Here is a 26,852-nt window from a genome sequence, read left to right on the forward strand (position 1 = left end):
GCTGCTGAAAACATCGATACAATGTTGCGGTCCGAGCCCGGCTGAATGGAAGCCCTTTTCTGGGGTTTTGTTTAGCTTCTTATTTGCAACATAGTATATAGTTGCTTAGAGTTGCAACTGAGAGGCTGGCAAGTGAGGCGGGGAACGTTGGAGTCTGCAGCAAGCAAGCCTCGTGCTCGCTTCCGTGCCTGGCTGCCGGCCGCCATCTTGGCTGACAGTTAATTTGCATATACTCACTGATTAGCCAATGAAAAGGGTAGCGGTCGTACGCCAATTACCATGTTTCTCTTTTATTAGTGTAGATTGCTTATATTGGTACTTTAGGGCTTGGGACAACACTCTTCCAAGAACTGCATTTTCAGATTTTACTACGTGACCAACAACATGAATGAAAACATTTCTACTTTGGCATAGCCTAAATGTGTTTACTTGAGCTGTGGCCATTTCATGTCATACTGCTCAATAAATGCTCTGACATAACGTTTTTATTAAATGATTAATAATGACATAATTCAAGAAAACTTCAGTTCCTAGCTGATGGAACGTCCCAAAGTGCAAATGATTGACAATTCTAGGTGGGCCTTGACCAAATGGGAAGAGAGGAAGATCTGTTCTAGGTCCCCCAGCTCCTGTTTCTTGCTCTTCTCCAACCCTCTCACACCACCCATCTCCTTGTCCTTTCCCCCTCCAGAACTAGGCTCTCTCAGGGGTTTATGGGCCACCCCTCCTAGGAGATGCATTTTAGAGTGTCCATAAATTCCCTGAAATAGAATACAAATTTCTGTGTGTATTCATATGCATTTTTTTCAGGGAAGAGTAGAGTCCAAAAGGGAGTCTATTTTTAATTAATAAGCATTTATATAGCATTACTATGACCAGGCACTTCATAAATATTATCTCATTTGGTCCTCATAAAAAACCATATTAAGTAAGTACCCTCATTTTACAGGTAGGGGCAGAAACTGAGGCACAGGGAGGTCAAGTAATGTGCCCAAGATTACTAGTAAAAGGACAGAACTAAAATCTAAGCATAGGCACTCCAGCCCCACACTACACTGGACTACTTATTTTGGGCTGTGGTCTGAAAAACTAAAGCACCACTGACCTACTGGCTATCTGTTCTGTTCCCCAAGGAGGGATGTGCACTTTAGGAAGGATAAGGTGGGAGATATTGCAGCATTATCCCCCCTTCCCGGTACCCCTGAAGTTTGATACATAGACAGTAATCTAGGCTGCTGGTCAAGGCCAGTGCACATAATGCTAGCCATGATTTGCGTTCACTCTACTTGTGAAGGCTGGTAGCTTCTGGAACTATTTCAGTCCAATATGTAAATGTGGCTTAGTGCTTCAGGGGGCTGGCTGGAGGGAGGCAGACTGCCTTTATTGAACACTTACTACACTGGTGTTATATCCTGCTTCTTCGTGGAATCTCCCACATTCCCATGAAACAAATGACCCTCTACCCAGATCTCATCACTCAGCCATACTAGCCTCCCTACTGTTTCCCTACAGAGGGCATATCCCCACTTCAGGGCTTTTACACTTGCTGGTCCCTCTACCTGGGACACTTTTCCTCCAGAGAGCCCCTTGGTTTGCCCTGGCACCTCCTTCAAATTTTGCTCAAATGTCACCTTTTCTAAGAAGTTGATCCAGACCACTCTATTTAAAATCACAGCACTTTCCCCCTTAGCCTGACCCTTTCCATCCTCTTATTCACAGCACTCCTTGCCAACTAATGAGTACATATATTATTATCTATGTGTGTACAAACACACACAAACTCCAAAAGTGGGTGTCTTCTAACATTTCATGCCCTAGACCCCTCACTCGCCTCATCCTAGTCCCAGTCCTCTGTAATATAGAAGATTTTTTTTGGCCTACAAAAACCAATTTTCACCCCCATGGGGGCGATATTGCTCCCATAGAGAATGCATACTCTAGGATTATCTCTGTTTCCTCCTGAAGAGATACAGTTTATAAAAGCAATAATTGCTTGGGTGCACCCTCCTCCCTGAGTCCCACTAATGTCTAGGGTGACTCTGCTATTGGTTGACATGTTCTTTCATGCCACAGCACCTGTAATTTATAAGTTAGTGAGAGTTTCTTATGGTAGAGTTTTAAGTGCAGAAGCACTTGGTAAGGTGGAGGTGAGGGCACTATGGGTTAGGATATAGAGTTTCTGGTCTTCCTTGGATCATACCACTCTTTGCCAGCTCTCAGTTGAGCAATAATGGCTTGGCATCTTAGTTTAGGTGCAGAGCCTTTAATAAGGACTCAGTACCAAATGGACTCCCCATTCTCCCCTCTCACCAGCCCCTACCCCATTCTCCCCTCTCTCCGGACCCTGACAGAACAATGTTTTTTTATATATATATAGCTATGAAATAAACAAGGAGCATGATCTGAAGTGGGAAGGCCAGAGTGGGCTACAGCAATAAATTGGGCAAGACATAATTAGGACTTGAACCTGTGCTTCAAAAGCTGGCATGAAAAGAGAAGTTCAACAGATACTTATAAGGTAAGATGAGAGGATCTGGGGGTGGGGGTCATTGGGATGTGGGGGTGAGGGGGAAGCAGGAGTCAGCTGCCAATGGTTAACCTCTCAAACCCCAGCAGTCCATGTGACATTGCCCTGAATCCCTCAAGTGTGGTAGGAAGGTTAAGAACCTAGACTCTGAAACTCAGACAACCTAGGTCCAAATCCACCACTTGTTAATTTTCTACAACTTTTGTAACTTTGGGTAACTTACGTAATCCACCTGATACTTCAGTTTCCCATCTAGAAAATAGGGGTGAAGATAATCATAATAAGACATACTTCATAGGTACTACGATTACAGCATTGAGAAGAATATACAGTAAATACTGCTCGTGTAAGTAATTAATACAGTGAGGTTCTCTCTATTTCTCATTTTCCTAGTGACTTTTTAAAAAATGATTTCTCCCTTCTATTGAGCAAGACTGCCACTTCAGTTTCTTTTCTCTTTATATTATTTGTTTCAAACTGCCCTTGGGATTTTCAAAATGCCCTTGGGTCATTTTAGAAACATCTGAAGAAAGAGGCAGAAGTCAAAGGGTTTCAGATCTGGTGACCATACCTTGTTTCCTAAGTTCATGTATAAAGTCAAGACTCAGCAAAGTTTCAGGGAAAAATTGGAAAGCACAGCTGATCATGATGTTATTAGGTTGTCCTCTGGTTGGGTGCACAGTCTCTCTAGGGGTCATAGGCTGGTTTCTAAAAATTAACATTAATTTCTTTCTGATTATAATAACAATGTGGGTTTATGTGGAGAAAATTCTAAACCGCAGAACAAATGAAAAAGAATAACTTTAAAAAAATAATGTTGGCTGGTTGTATGGATCTTCAGAGTATCTTTGGGCCAGTTTTCAGAACAGAAACAACTAAATATAGCCTTGGGAGATGTTAGTATTATGTTTTATTTAGAAGTATTAACAGATACAAAATTGAGCTCATTGGCTTTCTAGTATGTGTGTTGGCTTTGTAATGTAACATCATGGCTAGGCTGAGCTACATTTCCAGAATTCCTTTTTCTGTATGTTTCTGGTTAGTATGGAACACAAGAGAGCTTCTTGTGGGAGATTTGGGTAGAAGTAAAGTAGCAGCCATTGTGTAGCTCTCACATGTTGACATTTATCAAGTGCTTCACATCATTAATATGAGGGAGCTACCAGCTTTGGCTTCTCTGACTCTTGGGCCAGGTATGTATTTAATTTTGTGCTGAAGGGCTCAGCTTCTGCAGAAAGGTCACAGGCAACAAGAACTAACACGGCTTTCTGTCTGTTTTGTGGCTACAACTCATGCTTGTGGTTTCCAGCTTTTTCTTGCTCTCCCCATCTTATATATATGCTCCCTTCCCTACTGCCTACTCTTCATAGATGTCAAGTTCTAGCATCAGATATGAAGACAACAGCTTTACAGAGACTGCTTAACCAGCTTCCACAGTTGTATAAGATCAAATACCTTTGACAAATGTGTGTGTGTGTGTGTGTGTGTGTGTGTGTGTGTGTGTGTGTCTAGTGATTCTTATTCTGTGATTGAACCCTGACTTATACAACATGAAATAGAAAAGTATTGAAGCAATTAGAGCAAATAGTCTATAACCACACTGTTCAATACAGTAGCTACATGTGGCTATTTAAATTTAAATTAAAGTTAAATAAAATTTAAAATTCAGTTCCTCAGTCACTTTTCAAGTGCTCAACAGCACTTGAGCCACATGTGGTTGGTGGCTACTGTATTGGGCAGTATAGATATCTAGCACTTCCACTATCACACAAAAATTTATATTAGACAGTGATGGTCTCTAGTGATAATGGCTAGTATTTCCTGAATGTTTACAATGTCTCAGATGCATTATAGGCATCTGTTTTACATGCATTAACTCATTTAATCTGCATATAACTATGAGAGAGGTACTGCTACTTTATAATAAAGAAACTGAAGCACAATGACCTTGTTACAGTCAGAGTTACATGCCATACTGTGAAGTTCCCAGGGCCTAGGTTGGCACAAAGGGAGTAGGTGGCTCTGGTGGAGGCTCCTGCTCTCAAATGACTCTCTTCTGATTGGATAATGAACATCTCAGCAGTGACCATAATGGACTTTTTCTTAGATTGTATAAACCTGGTTTCTTATATGATCTCAAAAAAGAAGAGATGCCTACCTCGCCCCCTTCCAACAGCACAATGAGATGTACCAACAACCCTGGTGAAAAAGGGTCACTCTCAAATTTATTAGTTAAGGTAAAGCAAGTTGCTGCAATAAATAAACCTGAAATCTCAGGGGCTTAAAAAAGTAGAAGTTTATTTTCCATGTGTAAAGTGCAATCAATAGCCTAGAGTGGAAGGCAGGGTAGGGCAGAGAGAGGGGTATCTGCTCCATACAGTCATTCAGGGACCCAGATTGACAGAGGCCCTGCCATCTTCAATATGAAGATTCCAAGTTTGCTCTGGAGAGCAACATGAAACAGGCAAACAATGAGGGGAATCAGGTGGGAGATATTTAATGGCTAGACCTGGAAGTGGCAAACATTGCTTCTGCCCACATCCATTGGCCAGGACTCAGTCACATGACCACTAATTGCAAAGAAGGCTGAGAAATGTAGTCTTTACATGTGCTGAAGAAAAAAAATTTTGGTGAGCTTCCACATCAGATTTAATTTGAATGCTGTGGAGTAATTAATACCCATTAAACCAATGATGGCACAAAATTAATGCTAAAATCATTCTTCCCACCTACTGTTTTCTCTCTTGTTTTTTGTCATGACATTGACAAGGTCAAAAGTCAGGTAATCAGTGTGAATCAGAGAAGTCTTTTGCCACTTTGAGAGTAAATATAAATACCCCCTTCTTTTTGACTCACCTCCCAGGTTTTGTTCTCAACAAACATCCATATAATGGTTTTGTCATGAACCTCAAGAGTAGGACTCCCGCCCTAACTGGTTTGGCTCAGTGGATAGAGCATCGGCCTGCGGCCTCAAGGGTCCCAGGTTCGATTAAGATAAAGGGCATGTAGCTTGGTTGCGGGCACATCCCCAGTAGGGAGTGTGCAGGAGGCAGCTGATCGATGTTTCTCTCTCATCGATGTTTCTAACTCTCTATCCCTCTCCCTTCCTCTCTGTAAAAAATCAATAAAATATATTAAAAAAAAGAGTAGGACTCCCACATGATGAACCAGTTTTATAAATAGATACATACTAGTAAAATGTGCTACAAAAGGCTGGGATTATGTATAGTTATGCTGCATCCTACTTAGTTAGAAATGTAGTATTTCTGAGTTGCCTCTATTTTGAAGCCTAATCTTTGCTGTAGCACTTCTGGGTACAAGAACCTTAACAGGCCCTTAGGCCTTTGTAATGTTTGTGACTCCTGCCCTAATGTCTTCTCCTTATATGTCTTTAGCTTGTCATGAGCCTTGAAAGTCTGATCTGGGATTCCTCACTTTAAATAACATCTAATTCTTGACTTGGTAATCTTTTCCATATGAATAAAATGCCCATGTTCATTTATTTCCAATGGATGAGTGAGTATACCTCCTTAAACAAGCTTTAAATGTTATTAAGAGACTGAGTTCTTGAGAGAGACCAACTTGGGTTTAAATCCTGGCTCTGCCTTGAGTAAGTTTCTAACATTTCTCTGCTTATATGACTTCATCTGTAAAATGAGGTTGATTACTTTTAATATAATTACATTACATTTATAAAGTATTTTATCACAGTTCCAACAATAAGTTACAATGATAATTAATTCAGACTATATGATTTTGTGTCCCTGGATAAAGTTTACATTTATGTAATAAACTGGGTGGTTTTTTTTCTTAATGTAAACAATGTAAAGGGTATCAAGTAAAAAAGATGGTTACTTTCCAAGATTTGCATGTATATGATTTCCATTCTGACTATAAAACATTCTTATCTATTCACTAATGCTTGATTGGTGAGGATATCTATTATAAAACTGTTTATCTAATTTAAGTTTTGATAGCTTAGGACCATAGGAAGGCCTCTTAGAAAGACCATGGAGTTCCATTTCTTCACATTACATATCAGGAAACTGAGTTCATAGAAATCCATTTCTAAGAGACTTGAAGATGACCTGGTACAATACTGTAAATCTAGAAAACTGGCAAAGGTAGTCCCTTGTACTACATTTCATTATTTCAAAAATTGTTTATTTACCCACAATAGAGAGCATGAAAAATTTAGAGTGTGATGTTTGCTTTGTTTGAAATTACACCCATACTGTTTTCCTGCTGCTGATTACACACACACTGGATACAGTTATATATGTCTTTGCTCAACACATAAATGGGAAAATTTTTACTTAAATCACTTGAAAGTTAGTATCTTCTAGGACTTGGAGTTCACTAGAAGAAAAGAATTACAAAATAGGCCATAGGTATGAAAAAGACTAAATACAAAGCTAGTCTACAAGTAAGGAAACAAGCTCAGAAACGTGAAGGGATTTGCCCAAAATTTAGTTGTTTTTTCCAATTTCTGAAGGCCTACTATATGCCAGACACTGGCTTATGGCAGGGAATAAAACAAAGCTCCTGGCCTCAAATAGAGTTTTTATCCTGGTAATTTTGTACAATCCCCTTGAAAGTCTTAAAATTCTACTTTGAAAAAATCCTATAACTGAAAATTCTTCAATAATTCAAACTCATGTCCCCCTGCCTATACATCAAAACCCAGAATTTGTTAGACTTAATGTGAATTCAATTCAGTATAAAACAAATCATGTTTTATAGTAGGAACAAGGCAATAAAGGGCTATATAGTTGAAATGCAACACAGCTCTGTGTTCAGTTCTTGTTTATTCAATTAATCAGATAATTGCTTATAATTATAAGCAATTCTAATTTATTCACTAAAGCAAGACTATTGTCCATTTCATATTCTTAATTTCTCTCTTCTTAGAATTTAAAAAATTCTATCCTATATTAAATGCCATAGTAACAAGAGAGTAACTTTTACTTTATGCTGTGTGAGTTCCTGAAAGAAAAGAAGAGGAAAGGATAAAGGTCATATAGAATACTGATATTGAAAACTAGCATAATTACCACAGACATCATTACAAAAGCATCCTCAATTTATCTTGATAGTTTTTTACAGCACTGTGATCTTATAAGAACACAAGACTTCTTGCCAAGAGCAATGAATTTCATGTTATTTCCTTAAAGATGTACCCATATCAAGGTACATTTCAACAGTTGTGTTCTCTTGGAACATCAACTTATTCTAATAGATTACCTTAGGTACTCAATGTCCTCTCCAGAGATCTATCCTCACCTGCAGGGTTCAAGGGTATCCAATGCCAAAGGCTGTGTCCATTGGGCACCATGGTCTAGTTTCTCAGAATCCTACCATGGCCTGGGGTCCCCCTCTTATTGATCCAGGCATAAACTTTCAGTACGTCACATCCTCCATGTGGCTCTTGGTCTAAGTTGTCCACACCATCATCTTCGCAGCTTTGTCCCTGTCTCTGGCTCTCAACAAACCTAGCCACTAGGGACATGAGGACAATTTAGAGTCCCTACCCTGCCACACAAGAGATGAGAAAGACTTAAAGAGAATACCATTTCCAGGCTTCTCTCTGCCTAAATACACCATGCCACCATTTCTCATCTCTATCATTGCCCTGTGTTGATATACAGGATCCTGTGAGGAGTTCTCAACAGTTTTAAGTAGAAAATGGGACACAATGCCCTGTGCTTCAGTACCTCAATCTATCTAGAGCATCTATTATTTCTTGTTACCACTTCTACCTGCCAAAAGGATCAGGGCCCAACAGAAGTGGCCTCATGCCTATGTGTGGGGAGTGAGATTTTGGGGGTTGCAAGATTGGCTGAGGATCAGATTAATGCCATGGTATTTATAACCTCATCTTTATTGATACAGAATTGAGAGAGAAAGGGACCAGCACTGGGTTTAGTATTGGAGGACAAAGTCAAACGAGACAGGTGTCCTGCTGCCAAATGGGAGGGGCGTTGAGGAGATGGGTAGAAAAAAAATGAAAGGAATTAAGAAGTACAAATTGCCAGTTATAAAAAATAGGGGGAGCTATCATCAACAAATCAACAAACAACACGTGTTGGAGAGGATGTGGAGAAAAAGGAACCCTTCTTCACTGCTGATGGGAATGCAGACTGGTGCAGCCACTGTGGAGAACAGTATGGAGCTTTCTCAAAAAACTAAAAATGGAACTCCCATTTGACCCAGTGATCCCACTTCTAGGAATATATCCCAAGAAGCCAGAAACACCAATCAGAAAGGATATATGCACCCCTATGTTCATAGCAGCACAATTCACCATAGCTAAGATTTGGAAACAGCCTAAGTGCCCATCAGCAGATGAGTGGATTAGAAAACTGTGGTACATCTACACGATGGAATACTATGCTGCTGTAAAAAAGAAGGAACTCTTACCATTTGCAACAGCATGGATGGAACTGGAGAGCATTATGCTAAGTGAAATAAGCCAGTCAATGAAGGAAAAATACCACATGATCTCACACATTCATGGATAATAGAGACCATTACAAACTTTTGAACAATAATAGATACAGAGGCAGAGCTGCCTCAAACAGATTGTCAAACTGCAGCGGGAAGGCTGGGGAGGGTTGGGGGGCAGGAGGGAAGGGGGGGATGGGGGTTGATGGTGGGTGATGAGGACACATTTGTAATACCTTAACTAATAAAGAATTTAAAGATAAAAAATAGGGGGATATAAAGTACAGCATAGGATACATGTCAATAATATTGTAAAAACTGTGTATGGTGCTAGGTGGGTACTAGAAATATCAGGGGCATCACTTCCTAAGATATATAAATGTCTAATCACTGTTGTATACCTGAAATTAATTTAATACTATATGTCAACTGTAATTGGAAAATAATTTTTTAAAAGATAGGTGTCCTGCCCTGACCGGTTTGGCTCAGTGGATAGAGCGTCGGCCTGCGGACTGGAGGGTCCCGGGTTCGATTCCGGTCAGGGGCGTGTGCCTTGGTTGCGGGCACATCCCCAGTAGGGGGCGTGCAGCAGGCAGCTGGTCTATGTTTCTCTCTCATCGATGTTTCTAGCTCTCTGTCCCTCTCCCTTCCTCTCTGTGAAAAATCAATAAAATATATTTTTTAAAAAAGATAGGTGTCCTGCCTTTTAGGAGCATATACTCTACCTCCTACAGCTCTAACATGTGCTGCATGAGGAAAAACCAAGACTTAGATGGACAAAGCATGAGAGGGTAAGAGGAAACAAGACAGTGAGGCCTTGAAGAATGGGGAATTATAGAGGAATCTATTACTGGAAATGCCTGCAGCACAGAACAGCACAGAAAGATCTAGGTCCAGCCCAGAGAAAGAGTATGTTGGGGATTATAGCTTATGAGATCACCAAATTGGCTCAAATTTGTAATTGTTTCCAAATGGGGAAGACAATTCTACAAGAATGAAATTATGACTATCTTCCACTATTATGTCATCTCACCCTCTGGAAAATAGTTGTACCTAAAAGAAGACCTCCTTCAAGGACTTTAAAAAAATAAAAGAAAAAGAAAAAGAAAGAAAGAAAAAAAGAAAGGCATTGGCATAGTCTGGGAGAGCTAGAGGCTAAATATAAGTATAGTTACCTGCCCATTTGGGCTTCTGATAAATCAAGAATGACTCCTTTAAACAACACTAAATCACACAACTGGAAGTACTAAATTCTAAGGATTCTCTCTGTTGGCCAGTGGCCTAATAAGAGAGGGTCAGACCTATCTCTCCTTGCTGTCAAGAGCTACTGAGTCATCTCTCAGGCTTCCAGTGTAAAGCTACTGTGTTTGCAGTGCAGATTCCCCAGAGCCAGGAGGAATGGCTGCTCTCGGGCGGCTTACCCCAGGCTCCCACTTCATCTTCTCCTCATGCCTTAGTGACATGTTCATTCAGTTTTCAGACACTTACTGAGCAGCCTGATATAGTATAAAGAGTACAGGCTACAGATTCCGATTGGGTATCCTCCAAGATGTGTGACTCTGGGCAAATGACCTCTTCTCTTTGATGCTCAGTTTCTTCATCAGCAAACTGAGACTAAAAATATCTACCATGAAGAGTTTTTATGAAGATTAAAAGTTTTTATCTACCATTAAAAGTTTTTATGAGATGATGTACATAAAGTACCTAAAAGGGCCTGGCCTTGAACAGGCCCTCAGTGCTCATTAATTTTCCTCCCATTAGTTTCCCACCCACCTCATCAAATCTCCATTCTCCCTTCTCACCTGACACTAACAATGCACTGAAAATACTCATGATGCTAAGGAAGTACATAATGACGTGATACAAAGTGACAAGTATAAAAAGATATGGATGGGGGGAAAGGAGCACTGGGGAGAGAGAGTTACTTCTTCTGAAGAGGTCGGGGCAGGTTTTATAGAGGTAGTAATAGTTGGCTGGACCTTGGAAAATGAGTGTTTCCAAATGGGGATGACCACAGGACTCAGAGGGAGGAAGTAGGGATAAGAGATAAGAAAGGAAGTAAAGTGAATAATGGGTACATTAATGAGCAGGTTACTACTATGGGCAACTGGGGCACACCTCACCTTGCCCCACCAGGAAGCTGGCATAGGTAAACACCAACTCCCATCTCTCACTGTTGTGGGGTGTTAACTCCCTGGTACTTCTGGCTTTTTCCATGCATAGGCAAAGCATGGTCCCATGGGCACAGATCATTCTCAGTCAGAGAGACATAGCAGCCATCAGCATACACAGGTTCTGTCTATAGGTGACCTCTGGGGTGGTCCAGGGGATATGGACAGGGCACCAATAGCACTTGCTATTGGTGGCATGACATTTAACTAGATGAATCCAAAGATTTGGCCAAAGGCTATAAGCTAGAGTCCTATAGCACTGACTCACATTTTAGGACTTAATTGTACTTTGTGTTGTTCTCTTGTGTCATAATTATATACCTTCAACTGTCATGTAAGTTCCCTGGAGTCAGAGATGATGTTCTCTCAGCAGTTGGTAATGCTGGGCACATAGCAGGCCTTCATTACTGCACAACGAATGTAGAAGCAGTAGGTCGGTCCCCTAGATCTTCATCAAAGACCAGACCTAAGCCATTCTGAACTGAAGAGAACCTGCCTCAGTTCAAAGCTGTTCAGGGAGATGGTGTCTGTGAGCCATCTGGATGATCCAATCTAGCATTCAGTGATTCTCACAATTATGGATTCTCCCAATATTGTTAATCTATAGGTGCATTACCACCAAGCTACTGAGCCCAGTATAGCAGAGAGTTTAAGATAGTGCAGTACTTAAATACATAAAGATTGGGTCATATGGCCTGAGTTTGAATTGCAGCTCTGCAACTGAAATGATTAATCTAGGGCAACTTGCTTACCTTCTCTGTGCCTCAGTTTCCTCATCTATAAAATGGAGCTGATAATAGTGCCTACTTCAAAGGGTTATTGAGTGAGCTTTAAATGAGTTAGCCTTTTATAAGGGCTCAGAAGAATGGCTGGGACATGGTAAGTGATATCAAGGTGATTATTAAATAATGAACTCTTAGTGGGAGTTCTGAAAGACAATAATAAAATTCTATTTAGCCCTTTCTAGATCCCTAAACACTTAATTCAGAAAAACCATTGTATATACAATGTTATATGCTAATTGTATGTCAATAAAGCTGGGGGGGGGGAAGAAAAATGTTTGTCTTCATGGGGCTTTCTTTTTTTAAGCATAGAGAGTCTTACAAGAACCCATTGGGGGAGCTCACAGTTGCCCCAATTTTGAAGAATAAGAAATAGAGGTTCTGGTGGTCTAGTGGCAAATCAAAATTATGCAAATAGCAGGTGGAAGACATGGGGAAGGCTCTAACCCTAAAACTCACCACCTTTCTACTATATCATGCTGTCAGCAGTAATATTTTAACCAATTCTTCACTTTGGGAATTCATCAACATCACCTGGAGGGCTGATTAAAACACAGACTTCTGGGCCCCACCACCAGAGTTTCCAATTCAGCAGGTCTAGAATGAGCCTGACAATCAGCACTTTTAAAAAGCTCCGAGGTGATGCTGATATTACTTGTCTGGGGCCACACTTTGGGAACCACTGCTTTCAGAAATCAATTCATATGACAATCAGAGCAAGAAATTCAGCTCTGGCTGGTGGCTCACATGCTTGGAGCATAGTCCCATACACCAAAAAGTTGCAGGTTCAATTCCCAGTCAGGGCACATGCCCAGGTTGTGGGGTGCCTACAGGAGGCAACCAATTAATGTTTCTCTCTTATATTGGTCTCTCCCCCCTCCCTCTCTCTCTCTCTCAAGAGAAGGGGGGGAGGAAGGAAGGAAAGAAGGAAGAAAGAAAGAAAGAAAGGAAGGAAGGAAGGAAGGAAGGAAGGAAGGAAGGAAGGAAGGAAGAAAGGAAGGAAGAAAGAAAGAAAGAAAGAAAGAAAGAAAGAAAGAAAGAAAGAAAGAAAGAAAGAAAGAAAGAAAGAAAACATTCAGCAGTCTTAAGCATCCAGTTAGGTTTTTCCTACTCAGGTTCGTTTCAGAGCTATGCACTTTCTGGTTTACCTGCCCCGTTTCACCATTTTTAAATAAACCTTTCCAAAAAGACTTATTTCTACCAAGCAGCTTTCATTTTGATGATTTCCCCCTGCTGTTCCACTTTCATTCCTCATCTAACCCTGTTGTGGAAAAAGCACTGAAACATAAGACCGAAGATCTAGTATCTTGTCTGGCTCCACCACTTCCTAACCCATGATGCCCTGGGGACATTTACTCATCAGTAAAGTAGGGATATTTGATTTTTGCTCTGCCGATCCCACAGCAAGATGATATATGTGAGCATAGTTGACATGAATGTCACATGGCCACACCAGAATTTGTATCCCATGATTGATACCTGGTGGAGTTTGCTCTCCCCTCCCTACTTCTGCCAGTTGTATAGGCAGCAGTTCTCAAAGTGTAATCTCTGAACCAACATTGCCTGGGAGCTTGTTAGAAATGTCAATTCTCAGGTCCGACCCCAGCACTACTACATTAGAAAGCCCTGGGAAAGGACCCAGAAATCTGTGTTTTAACAAGCTCTCAAGGTGATTCTCATGCGCAGTCCCTGGTTTTGTGATTTTGAGCACAAAATTCAGAGGTATGTACAAATCCTTGCTTAGACACTTCTTTGAGCAAGTTACTTATCTCTCTGAGCCTCAGTTTCTTGATCTAAGAAATGTGGCTAAGACTAGACTCTCCCTTTCATAGAATTGGTTGAGAAGCTTAAGAGAGTGAATGTATGTAAAGCACATAGGAACCTGGCACATTGTAAGCAGTCAGTGCAAGTTTAGCTCTTATCATTTTTTAAATAAACTATTGTGGCTTCTTGACAACATGCCCCAGTGTCTACTTTTTGAAGGACTGCCAATTGTGTTTTACCCTGTTGGGAAGTTCTCCACTGATTTTGTGTGCACGTATGTGTGTTGTGTGTATGTTTTATTTATGCTATTGTTGTTTGGTCCTAGTAGATATTTGCTTTAGCCAATGAAGACTCCTTGGTCCTGCTACTTTTTTGAATAAGAAATGTATTTCTCTGTTTGTCCTTAATAATGTTTTTTAAATAACATTCCTAGGGAGTGTTCTTTACATTTGCATCACACTGTATTATTTTGGCAGTTGTACCCCTAGATACTGCAGCCCCAGGATTTCTAGCCTTTTTACTGCCTTCCTCAGATACCTTTTCTCCTTGTTTCATAATCTTCTGAAGATCCTGTTTTCTGAAATACATGCTGCTTCATTTGGCTGATTCTCTACCTCTCTTAAATTTCCATGCAGAAGTGTCTTCAAATAGATACTTAAAAAAAAACAATTAAATACCAGAAACAGACCCTCACATATGTGGTCATTTGATATTTTATAAAGGTGCCCATATCATTCAATGGGGAAAAGACAGTCTTTTCAACAAATGGTGCTGGGAAAACTGGATATACGCATGCTAAAGAATGAAGTTGGACCCTTACGTTACACCATATACACAAAATGAACTCAAAGTAGATTAAAGGATCTACATAAGAGCTAAAACATTAAACTCTTAGAAGAAAACATAGGGGGAAATCATGACATTGGACTTGGTTATGATTTCTTAGATATGACAGCAAAAGCACCGGCAACAAAGTAAAAATAGATAAATTGGGCTTCATTAAAATTGAAAACTTTTGTGCAAGAGAAGACACTATTAAGAGAGTGAAAAGACAACCCACAGAATAGGAGAAAATATTTGTAAATCATAGATCTGATAAAGAATTAATATCCAGAATATATACAGAACTCCTAAAACTCAACAACAAAAAACCCCCAACAACCCAATTGAAAAATGGGCCAAGGATTTGAAGAAATTCCTCCAAAAGAGATATACAAATGGTTAATAAGCATATGAAAGATGATCAACATTACCAATCATTTAGGAAATGCAAGTCAAAACCACAATGATATACCATTTCACACCCATTATCAAAACAGCAGAAAATAACAAGTGATGGTGAAGATATAGAGAAACTGGAATCCTTGTGCCTTGCTGGTAGGAATGTAAAATGGTGCAGCCACTGTGAAACAGTTTGGCAGATCCTCAAAAAGTAAAACATAGAACTACCAAATAACCCAGCAATTTCTCTCTCTATATATGTATATCCAAAAGAATTGAAAGCAGGGACTAAAACACATACTTGTACACCAATGTTCAAGGTATTATTTACAATAGCTAAAGGTGGAAACAATCCAAATGTCCATCAACAATGAATGGGTAAACAAAATGTGGAGTATTATTCAGCCTTTAAAAAGAATGAAATTTTGATACATGCTACAATATGGATGAACATCAGAAACATTATACTAAGTTAAATAAGTCAGACACAAAAGAACAAATATTGTATGATTCCACTAATATGGCAAATTCATAGCAACAGAAAGAATAGAGGTTATCAGAGACTGGGGGGAGGGGAAATGGGAAGTTATTGTTTAATGGGAACAGAGTTTCTATTTGAGATGATGAAAATGTTCTGGAAATGAACAGTGGTGATGTGTGCACAAAATTGCAAATATATTTAATGCCAGTTATTTGTATACTTTAAAGTGTTTAAAATGGTAAGTTTTATGTTATGTTTATTTTACCACAGTAAGAAATTCTTAAATAAACACACACATGCATACATACCAATGAAGGAAAACAAGTATCTTACCTTCCAGGGATGTAGCCAAAACAACATGAAGATGAATGACAAGGAATATCTTGAACATCAGTAAAAGTTCTTCAGGTCTGCCAACATGGCCACACTGCCCGCCAGAGAAAAACATCCTGGAATAAAATAAGGGGAAAATATATCATCACATCTTGCTATAATCACAACAGAGCAATACCAAAAGGTCACTTCCTCAACCAAGGCAAACTGCAATCCTACTTCCTTTAAATAACTGTAGTTCCAAATCATTGGCAATGCCAGGTGGCCACTGGCTACAAAAAAGCAAAACCTATGTTTATTAGGGGAAGACCACCCAATGGGATATTATATTATGTTAAAAATGACAAGTAAGGTTGTCCATGTGGATTTATGGAAATCATCAACACATGCAAAATATCAAGAAGAAATTAAAAACACAAAATACTGCATATATAGGGTGTCCCCCAAAAATGTATATACACACTTTATTTTTTTCAAATATATTTTATTGGTTTCAGTGAGGAATGGAGAGAGAAAGGGAGAAACATCAATGATGAGAGAGAATCATTGATTAGTTGCCTCCTGCATGCCCCACCCTGGAGATCGAGCCTGCAACCAGGGCATATGCCCTAATGGGTAATTGAACCGTGATCTCCTGGTTCACAGGTTGCCGCTCAATCACTGAGCAACGCTGGCTGGACTGTATACACACACTTTAAATTATTATAAAGACAGTGTTTATTAAAATGCATTTCATTTTCAAAATTGAGCTATAAGCTGGTAAAGTGTGTATACATTTTTTGGGACACCTGTGTAATTACTACCAAAAAAAAAGCTAGTTAAAAACTATGCTAAGAATTAGAAGGGATCACAGAATCTTACAAATAATCTACTCCTGTTTATATCTTAGATTATAAAAGGATGGGTACATTGCATTTCCTCTTAATTACATATTAGTTCATTATTATTGCTTCCATTTTTAGTAGTCAAGAGGACAGTCAATATTTTTTAAAAAACAAAGTTTACATCAGAACTGAATCTAAAAACCTCATTTACCAGTCATTTATTCATTCATTCAACAGATATTTATTGAAGGCCAACATTCATCAGATGAGATGTGAGGTCTGAATAGGAATTAACTAGATGAGATACATGTGGTGGAGGTAGGACAGGGGCTTAGAGGAGCTAGGCACACAGAATTAGAATTGCAAATGCTGAGTCTGTGTCTGTTCCTCTCACAGCAGGAGGCAATGACAGCCCAATGAGGCGGCTTCCTCTATGTGACCACAGGGGAAGTGGCTGGGACAGTCCAGGCTGTGTGTTCTCAGCTGGTAGAGCTCCAGGCCACAGGTCACCCATGAACCCTGCCAACTCTGCCTTCTACCAAATTAAGATAGAGTGTGTGTGCAGCGGTGAAGACTAAAGAGAGGAGTTCACAAGTCCTGGCCACTCAATGTCTGAGTGACACTGGACAGGTTATGTTCAATGGCCAAGACTCCCCATTTAGCAAATTGTAATAAGAGCACAAACCTACCTGATAGTGTTGTTGTGTTAAGTAAACAAGAGATCTTTGCATAATGGCTGGTACCGTGAAGGCACTATAAATGCTAGCTGTACTCTTCACTCATTCAGTCAAATAATATCTATTTTGCACCTAGTATGTACAGGGTCAGAGAGTTCAGGGATTATAGGGTTGAGGGCATAAAAAGATTGGGATAAATCACAAATTCTTAGTCTCAAAGAAAAGTGGGCAATTTTTAAGAATCCTATAATTTATAGCCATCACCAGTACCAGGGTGGTGATACTTTGCTGGTCTCAGACCAGGAGGTAAATCCTTCTTCCAAAGAGGACTTACGTTTTTTAAATCAATAAATTGTTTCATATTAATCTCTCTATATAAAAACCTAATATGCAAATTGTCCCCTTGAGAGTTTGACCAGGAGACCGGGAGTTCAATCGCTCGCTATGACGTGCACTGACCACCAGGGGGTGGTGCAGAATGAAGGAAGGCCCCGGCTAGCAGCAGGAAGGCCCCAATCAGCCATGATCACCGGCCTGGCCTAAGGACCCTACCCATGCAAGAATTTCATGCACCAGGCCTCTAGTATATTAATAATATACTACATTAATATATTGTAAACTGCCTGCGGTTTGTTGTTCCTCTTCAGCACTTTTATCCTCTCTCTCTTCATAATGGCATATTATTGATCCTCCCAAATGAGTCACTCAAAAGAGAATGCAATATAGTTGTGCAAAAATGTAGCAGTGTCTCTCTGGAGGAAAATGTAAGTGTCTGCTACAGCTACACACAATATTGATGAATCTTAGACATAAAAGAATGCACATTGTACATGATTCCATTCATATGAGGAATAAAAGCAGGCAAAACTAATTGGTGGAGTAGGAAATTGGAAGAGTAGTTATCCTTGGAAGAGGGAGGGGGTGTAATAATTAGGAGTGGGCACAAGGGGGCTTCTGTTACATGGATGTGTTCAGTCCCTGAAATTCACTGAATTGTACACTTATAGGTAAATCATAAAAAGCTTCATTTAAAATTAAAAAATTAATTTATATCTTATTTCTTAACTCAGTTCCCCTGAGAATTTGTTGAGAGAGAGAGAGAGACATCGATGTGAGAGAGAACATTGATCATTGCCTTCTGTACTTGCCCTGACCAGGGATCAAACCCACAATCTAGGTATGTGCCCTGATGGGGAATCAAACCCGAAACTTTTCAGTATATGGGCCAATACTCGAATGAACTGAGCTACACTGGCCAGGGCTGCAAACATATTCTTGAGTTTTGCCAACTCCTAGGGTAGGACCTAAGTGGCATATAAAATATTGTCAGTTAAATTAGTCATGGTACACAGTGACTAGTTATTATGGGCTAAAGCTTGGGCCTCTGATCAAAATAAACCATGCCTTTCATTGAAGAGAGCTTGTACTCCACTCTCAAATGAGGGCAGGAAATGCCAGAATGAAGGGTGATTCCAGCCATCATCCTGAAAAGAGAATAAGGATCACGAAGAGCATCGTACAGCCTGGCCGGCATGGCTCAGTGGTTGAGCATCAACCTATGAAACAGGAGGTCACAGTTCGATTCCCAGTCAGGGCACATGCCCAGGTTGCAGGCTCAATCCCCAGTGTGGGTCATGCAGGAGGCAGCAAATCAATGATTCTCTTTCATCATTGATATTTCTATCTCTCTCTCCCTCTCCCTTTCTCTCTGAAATCAATAAAAATATATTAAAAGAAAGAGCTTAGTACAGACCAGGCATCATTGAAAAGACTGCTTTCAGTTGTTAAGCCTGAAATATGTTTCCTCAAAGCTGAATATATACTTCATAATCAGAGAAGTGTTATGGTATTTGAAGTAATATAGCTCCTATTGCCTTTTGCATAAACTAGAGAACATCCTGTTAGGTCATAAGATCCTTAGGATCTTTGATCAAAGAGAGAAATCTGTGGCTTTTTAAACTCTTACTCATTATACATTTAAGACATTTTAATCTTTTCAGCTGGAACTTTTCTTCATCTTCTGGTGCAAGTTGGATTAACTTAATGCTGTCTAGGTAATCAATAAAAATGATTTGAATAGTTACTGATTCTTAGCAAATTTTTAAGGCGGTAAGGACGGCTGGTGAGATAGTATCAATTATGGAAAAAACTATTTGCTAGCATTTAAATAGTGAAATCTAGACCTTGACACTAGACAACTTCTCATTAAAGATTATCCCAAAATTATCTTGGTCCAGGGCCCCCTTTTATGGTTGTGGACTCTTATGTAAGTGGCAACTTCTAGGATTGTAGAGTGCACAAGCTACATGACTGTATGCCATGGCCCTGCTTGTAACATTCTAAGAAATTGTTCTAGATCTCTTCAATTTTATTTTAAATAGTATCACTATCATATTTTAAAAATCTGTATCATATGTGTAAGCTTGAATGGCAATGAATGATAAATCTATCTTTAGATATAGAATAAAGAATAAGATTAAAAGGGGGAAATAATTTGATACCATTGTAGGACAGGTCTGGGTGAGATTTACTCTCTGTTACCTCTAGTCAACTGGCATACTTTGATTATACCATGGCTGCTGTGATGAATGCAATAATCAATATTTTTACTTGAATAATAAGAAAGATGATAATTGTTCCCTAAGTTTTCTAAAAAAACTTTATGCCTTTGAGATATTTACATTGAGTCTTAACTGCTAGCTAGCAAGACTAGCACAAGGGGAAATTAAAAAGGGAGATAACTGAAGAGGTTCTCACTACAGGTAAAGCAAGAACTAAAAGGTGAAAAAGCAATTAACTTGGATCATTCAACTGTCAAGAAGTCAGAGAAATTCAGGGTTGTTTTGTTTTTTTAATTTTTTTTAGAGTCTTCAGTTTCATTACTTTTTAAAAAGAATCAGGAAACTTAGTAAAAGCATAATTAAATTTTGATTGAGCTCTTAAGACCCTGATACAGCAAATATCTCAGAAAAAAATGTCTTCAGTGTTCCAGGAATATGTTAGGTTAAATTATTTTGACCAAACCTTCTGCTAAAGACAATAAAAAGGCATTTTCTTAAACATATCAAAGACTTGACAAGATAGAAAAGAATCACCAGGCCAAAGGTGAAGCCAAAGCAGGAACTCAGAAGGGTAATATATGCAAAGGAGCTGCTTTTGCCTGAGGGTATGAATCTACTGAAGCAAACTTGAGCTCCAGATATGAAATACAAAAGAAAAGTTCAAAGACATGAAGAAAAGTTTAGCATATACTTAAATAAAATTCAGAGGAGAGGATAGGGCAGAGCCAATGTTTGAAATGATAATAACTGAATGACCCCAAACTAGTGGAAAGCAGCTACCCACAGATTCAGGAAGCCCAAATAGTCTCTACAATAAATAAAAGAGATCTACAGCTAGACACAAAACAGTGAAATTGAAAAAAAAGCAAAGACAAAGAGAAAATCTTGTAAGTAGCCAGAGAAAACAAGACAGTTAATCTTCAACGGATTGGATGTTAGACAGACATCTATTTTCTCAGAAGCAACAATGGAAGCCAGAAAATAAACAAAATTGTTACCTTGTTCATTGCCTTCAAATCTTTACTGAAATAAATCCTAAAGGATATATTCAGGCAAAAGTTGTAAGATATGAGATGCAACAAGGAATAAAGAACAAAGAAAGCAGTTAGTATGTGACCAGGCCCATTCCTAACATTTGTAATTTAAAAGGAGATCCAGTTTGCCCTTATCCTTCCACTGAGCCTCTTTCTCAAACTACAAGAGGCTTTGTTCATATGTATGAACACCCCAACCCGTGTATCCAAACCCCCCTATCTCCTAAAAGCAGTGTCATTCTTTGTACAACTGGCAACATGGCTTGCCCTGGATAAGAGGCCTGTGCAGGTCCTAGAAATAGGTACATAATGTTTGGAAAGGGAATTCTAGGGTCCTGGATTCCCAGAGCATGATCTAGAAGCAAGGGTTAGGAGAGAGGGAAGCAGGCTCCAGGTGGGAATGTCTTCTTTGTCTCACAGACTTTTCACTCTCTAGAGAGGTGTATGACTAGGGAAGGGCCAGAGAGAGGACCTATAAAACATGAGACACAGGCCAGAGACCCCCATTGCCCAGAGCTAAGGATGGCACTAGATATTGGTAAATCCAAATGAACTGACCATATAAAATATCTATAATAATAAAAGGGTAATATGCTAATTATACTAAACATCCTTCTGGGCGTCCTCCCTTCCAGACAAAGCTGCAGTGGGCGGGGGCCACGGCAGAGGCCCTTGCACAAATTTCATGCATTAGGCCTCTAGTCTTATAATAAAAGCCTAAGTGACAGTTCGCTATGATGTGCACTGACCACCAGGGGGCTGACGCTCAATGCAGGAGCTGACCCCTGTGGTCAGTGTGCTCCGACAGGGGGAGTGCCACTCAGCCAGAAGCCGGGTTCATGGCTGGCAAGCGCAATGGGGGTGGCAGGAGCCTCTCCAGCCTCGGCAGCAGCGCTAAGGAGCAGCGAGCTGAGCAGTAAGGAACAGCGAGCAGGCAGGCGGTAAGGAGCCAGGGGCCCTGGACTGTGAGAGGGTGCAGGCCGGGCCTCTAGTTAATAATATCTTATAGAGATAGCTGAAACATGATAGAATAAAAATATGACAACTGTATATATATATTAGGTGTACCGGTTAATTAAGAAATGAAAAATAAAATTAGTCTTCCAGGATCTTTGTATTATCTTAGAGGAGACTAAAGCTATTGATTATCTTTAGACATTGAAAAGGTCAGTAGACATTGTAATTTCTATAGTAGCTACTAAGAAATAAAAGTGAACTATTATAATTTTCTAACTAATGGAGGAGGGAAAATGGTTTTCAGAATATTTAGTCAATCTGAAAGAAGGGAAGAAAAATAAAGAATGGTTAGGAACAATAAAAGATGGTAAATTTAAACACAATACAAATCAATGATTCATTAAATATAAATGGACTAAATTATTCAATTAAAAGGCAAAATTATCAGACTGGCAAAAATACAAAATCCAACTATATATGCTAAATATGCTATTTACAAAGACACAACTAGAACATGATACAGAAAGTTGGAAAATAAAAAGATGGAAAAGATATGCAATGCCAAAAGAAAATTAAAATGTTTATACTAATATCAGACCAATTATACTTTAAAGCATTACCTATAAATCAAATGGTTCATCCATAAAAGGTTCAATTCAATAGGAAGACTGAACAAATTTACATGTGAATGCAATTAATAATATAACCTCAAATACACAAAGCAGTATTTTTTACAGAAATGAAGGAGAAATAGAAAAAATTCACAATCATATTGAGTGATATTCTTGCATCTGCATCAGCAATAGATAAAATTCAAACTAAAAAGTCACAAAAGATATAGAATATTTCAATATTTAACCAACTTGACTTAAAGACCATAGAGTACATAATCATTTCAAGTGCACATGGAATATTTATGAAAGCCAACCAAGCCAAAAAGAAGTTTCAAAAATGTTTTACAGAATTGGAAAAAGAAAAGGAGAATGTTCTCTGACCACAACACAATCAAGTTTTCACAACAAAAAGTTAAACTGTTATTAAGTAAATAACTTCTGTGTCAAAGAAGAATTCATAACATATATTAAAAAATATTTGACTTGATCAATAATAACAACACCATAATCAAGACATGGGGATAGAGCTAACGATCTTTAGAGTGAAATTTATATTTTAAATGTACATATTACGGGGTGGGGGGGGAAGGACACATATGTAATACCCTTTGTAATACTTATTATAATATTTTTTTAAAAAGAATAAAAAAAAATGTACATATTAGAAAAAGAGAAAGGCTTAAGATTAATAAGCTAAACTCCTCGGGAAGATTTAAAAAGAACAGCAAAATAAACCCAAAGGAGAAGAAAGGAAATAATAAAAATTAAAGCATGAAATAATGATATAGGGAAAAAAAAACATAAAACAACAAAGGTTATTAACAAAGCCAAGGCTGTTATTTGTAAAGACAATTCTGGCAAAATTAAGAGGGGAGGAAGGAAGGAGGGAAAGAGAGGGATGAAAAGAAAGTGTAAACAAATAACCAATAGAAAGAATTTCAAAAGCAACTTAACTGAAGGTGCTATAGAAATGATAAAAGGATCTTAGGGACAACTTTAGTAATGTTGGAATCTAGATAAATGGGCAAATTCTTAGAAAAATATCTTACCAAGAAGTAATCAAGGAGAAAGAATAAACCTGAATAGACATCTAACTATTAAAAGTCTCAAAAATTTTCCCACAAAGAAAACTACAGGCCCAGATGTTTTCATATTTGCTCTATCAAATACTTAAAGAATAAGAATTCCAATCTCACAAGAACTCAAAAACTAGGAAAAGAGCATAGCCTAACTCATTTTTATCAGGCTAGCATAACCCTGGTGCCAAAACATGACAATGAAAGTCCTCACAGTTTTACCCATTTTATAAATCAAATGAGACTATTTACAAAATTCTCTGGAATGCTCACAAAAATGTCTAGCAGCAATTTTTAATCTTGTAAATTGGGGTCATTTGAATAAATATAGGACAAAATGAATTATTTTGAACTTCAACAACAACATTTTTGGAAGATGAAGTCACCAAGAACTAAAGCCAACAATGCTGTAGTAAGATAAACAGCATCCCATATGAAAGAGAAAAAAAAAATACCACAAAAACAAACAAAAAACCCCACAAAACTATGTCCTAAAGATGACAGAAACTGGGTTAACTGGTAAGTGCTGGATATGAACTCCCAAATGGCAGCTTTGTATGTCATTTTTCATAGCATAAAGTAAAGTCAATGGTGAACTAGACAGGATGATTGTAATATAAAGCTTTCACATCTCTAGAAGCAAATGGAAGGAAAATTATTTGTTTGGTCTTTACAGTGCAAAATGCTTTTCTTAATAAGCATTAAGTGCTTTCTAAAGGGAAAAAGTAGTTTTACTCAATAAAACAAGTGAATCAATATCAGACATCAAGATTAGAAGTAAATTATGCCATTAAAGTAAATGAATATTCATAAAACCTTGTGAAAGGTGTTATATTCTTCAACTCCCTTGCTTATCTCCAAATTTCTCCTACTTGCAATCTACCATCCTCGATTACCCATGTGTGAATTACCCAAGGCAAAATGAAAGCCTACTTTATCTCCCTTCACTTTTGAGGATCCTCTCCTAATGTTCGTAGTAAATGTGTTCAACAACACAAAAAAGCAGAATAGCCTAGGATACAAGAGCATGAATGGTAGAGCCATATGCCTTTCTTCAAATCCAAGCTCCACCACTTACAGTGTAACCTTGGGTTGTTCCTTAACCTCTCTGGACCTAAATTCTTCATCTGAAACAGTGGAGATAATGACTGGATCTACCTCATAAGGTTCCTATAGAGATGAAATGAGGTAATATATTGAAGGTCCTAGTATAGTCAAGAAATGTTAATACAAACATAATTAAAAGATAAGTTTACAGTACACTCCTGGGCTAAATGTAAATAGATTTTAGAATTATTTTCTGCAGTCATTCATCTGCAGAAACCTGACAAGGAAATAACCAATATCTATTGAGGTTCTATTACATGAAAGGTACTATGCTACAGACTCGGGATATAATAAACAAGACAGATATCTCTCCTGTGTGCAAGAGCTCACAGCCACTACTTAGATTAATTGGTCATTGGTGTGGCCAAATAAATAGTGATTTTTTTTTAAACTTAAAAAAATCTTTCTGCATGCTTTCTCTTCATGGTCCATGAGACTCATCTTGGCCTGAAAACAAAACAAGGCACCAGAACACAATATCTTCTTCTATATAGACTTGGTCTCCACCTCACCCTAACTCCCACAGCATGCAACTCTACCCACAGCAGGCACTCAGAATATATTTTTAAATTTATTTGGTTCCAAATCAGTTGGTGCACAATAATTCTATAAGTAAGTCGAGAAGAAAATAGGAGACTCTCCTTAAAAGCATCCTCAAGGTATTGATCTCTACTGGGGGGGATGGGAGCAGGGATGGGACAGAAGTACATGGTTTATATCATCAGAAGATCACATTTGAGAGGCCGTGAGGTACTAAGGAAAGCAAACCACCCGCCAATATTCTGTGCGCTTTCTTGCTTTTGTCACCACTCTATGCCAACTCCTGCTTCAAGTCCCAGCTTGGACATTCACTAGTTGTGTGACTCTGCACAAGTATTTTAACATTGTTTATAGCAATAACTTTTTAGCATTTATTGTAATAACTATATGTTTTTATAATCTAAACTAGAGGCCCAGTGCACAAAATTCATGCACGGGGGAGGGGAGGCTACCTCAGCTTGGCCTGCACCCTCTCACAGTCTGGGACCCCTCGGGGGATGTCCGCCTGCCGGCTTAGGCCTGATCCCCAATCCTAAATTGGCAGGCAGACACCCCTCTCGCAGTCAGGACCCCTCACTCCTTACCACCTGCCTGCTCGCTCCTTACTGCTCAGCTTGCTGCTCCTTAGTGCTGACACAGAGATGGGAGAGGCTCCCGCCACCACTGCTGTGCTCACCAGCCGTGAGCGCAGCTTCTGGCTAAGCAGTGCTCCCCCTGTGGGAGTGCACTGACCATGAGGGGGCAGCTCCTGCATTGAGCATCTGCCCCCTTGTGGACAGTGTGCATCATAGTGACTGGGCGTTCCAATCGTTCTGCTGTAATGGTCGCTTAGGCTTTTATTATATAGATGGAACTACCTGACAGTCAGTGTGCCCCCCTGAGAGGGTCCCGGATTGTGAGAGGGTGTAGGCTAGGCTGAGGGTCCCCACCAGTGCATGATCAGGGCCTGGGAGGGACACGGGAGGTTGGCTAGTCAGGGAGGGACTGTGGGAGGGCTCCAGGGAGTATCCAGCCCATCTCGCTCAGTCCCAATCCGCTGGACCCCAGCAGCAAGCTAACCTACTGGTTGGAGTGTCTGCCCCCTGGTGGTCAATGCATATCATAGCGAGCAATTGAGCGGCCTTAGCATATCATTAGTATATTATGCTTTGATTGGTTGAACGGACGACCAGACATTTAGCATATTAGGCTTTTATTATATAGTATTACAATAGGATAATTATAATTTAGAATAATTATAATAAGTATTTGTATTGTTATAAGATTTATATTATTTATACCAATGAAGTCCCAGAAATAACCACTATTTATGAGTGTCAAAGGAAACAGGAAGTATACATCAATAGTGGCTTCAGAATTTCTATGTAGAAGGGAGTTAGGAGCAGAAATCTCGTTGGGAGGAACCTTTAGAAGCTGCTGCACACAACACTTTAGGTAAGAGAGAGAACACTTCAATGTTTTATTTCAAAACAGAAGAAGAGCTGTTGGAAATAAGGAAACCAGTCCAGGGAGAAAGAAAGGGGAAACAGTGAAACAAAATCCCTAAGAGTTCTATGTACTAGTAAATGATCACTCTCTTTCCCTAGATTTTACTGCACTGTGTCATTTCAAAATCTGTACCTACAAAAACAGTGGGATTACAGAAAAGAAACAGTTCAGCCATGGAATCCCCAAGGAAAAGAAAATGTCTGAAGAGAAGAAGGCTCCAAGTGGGTGGGAGTGAGGAGTTAAAAACAAAA

The 26,852-nt window shown here is 39.1% G+C and overlaps 1 protein-coding gene across 6 annotated transcripts in view; it reads right to left on the reverse strand.

Moving 5' to 3' along the window:
- ADGRG2 (adhesion G protein-coupled receptor G2) overlaps window positions 1–26,852 on the reverse strand; it is an 83,373-nt gene that overhangs the window by 56,346 nt on the left and 175 nt on the right. For all 6 annotated transcript variants that reach the window (XM_005870947.2, XM_005870946.2, XM_014543455.1 and 3 more), the window contains exon 2: window positions 15,724–15,839. In XM_005870947.2, coding sequence (XP_005871009.1) covers window positions 15,724–15,838 — 115 coding nt within the window. In that variant the 5' untranslated portion in view covers window position 15,839. The remainder of the gene's footprint in view (window positions 1–15,723; window positions 15,840–26,852) is intronic.

This window comes from Myotis brandtii, unplaced genomic scaffold (assembly GCF_000412655.1).
Source record: "Myotis brandtii unplaced genomic scaffold, ASM41265v1 scaffold326, whole genome shotgun sequence".
In the NCBI taxonomy this organism is placed as follows: domain Eukaryota; kingdom Metazoa; phylum Chordata; class Mammalia; order Chiroptera; family Vespertilionidae; genus Myotis; species Myotis brandtii.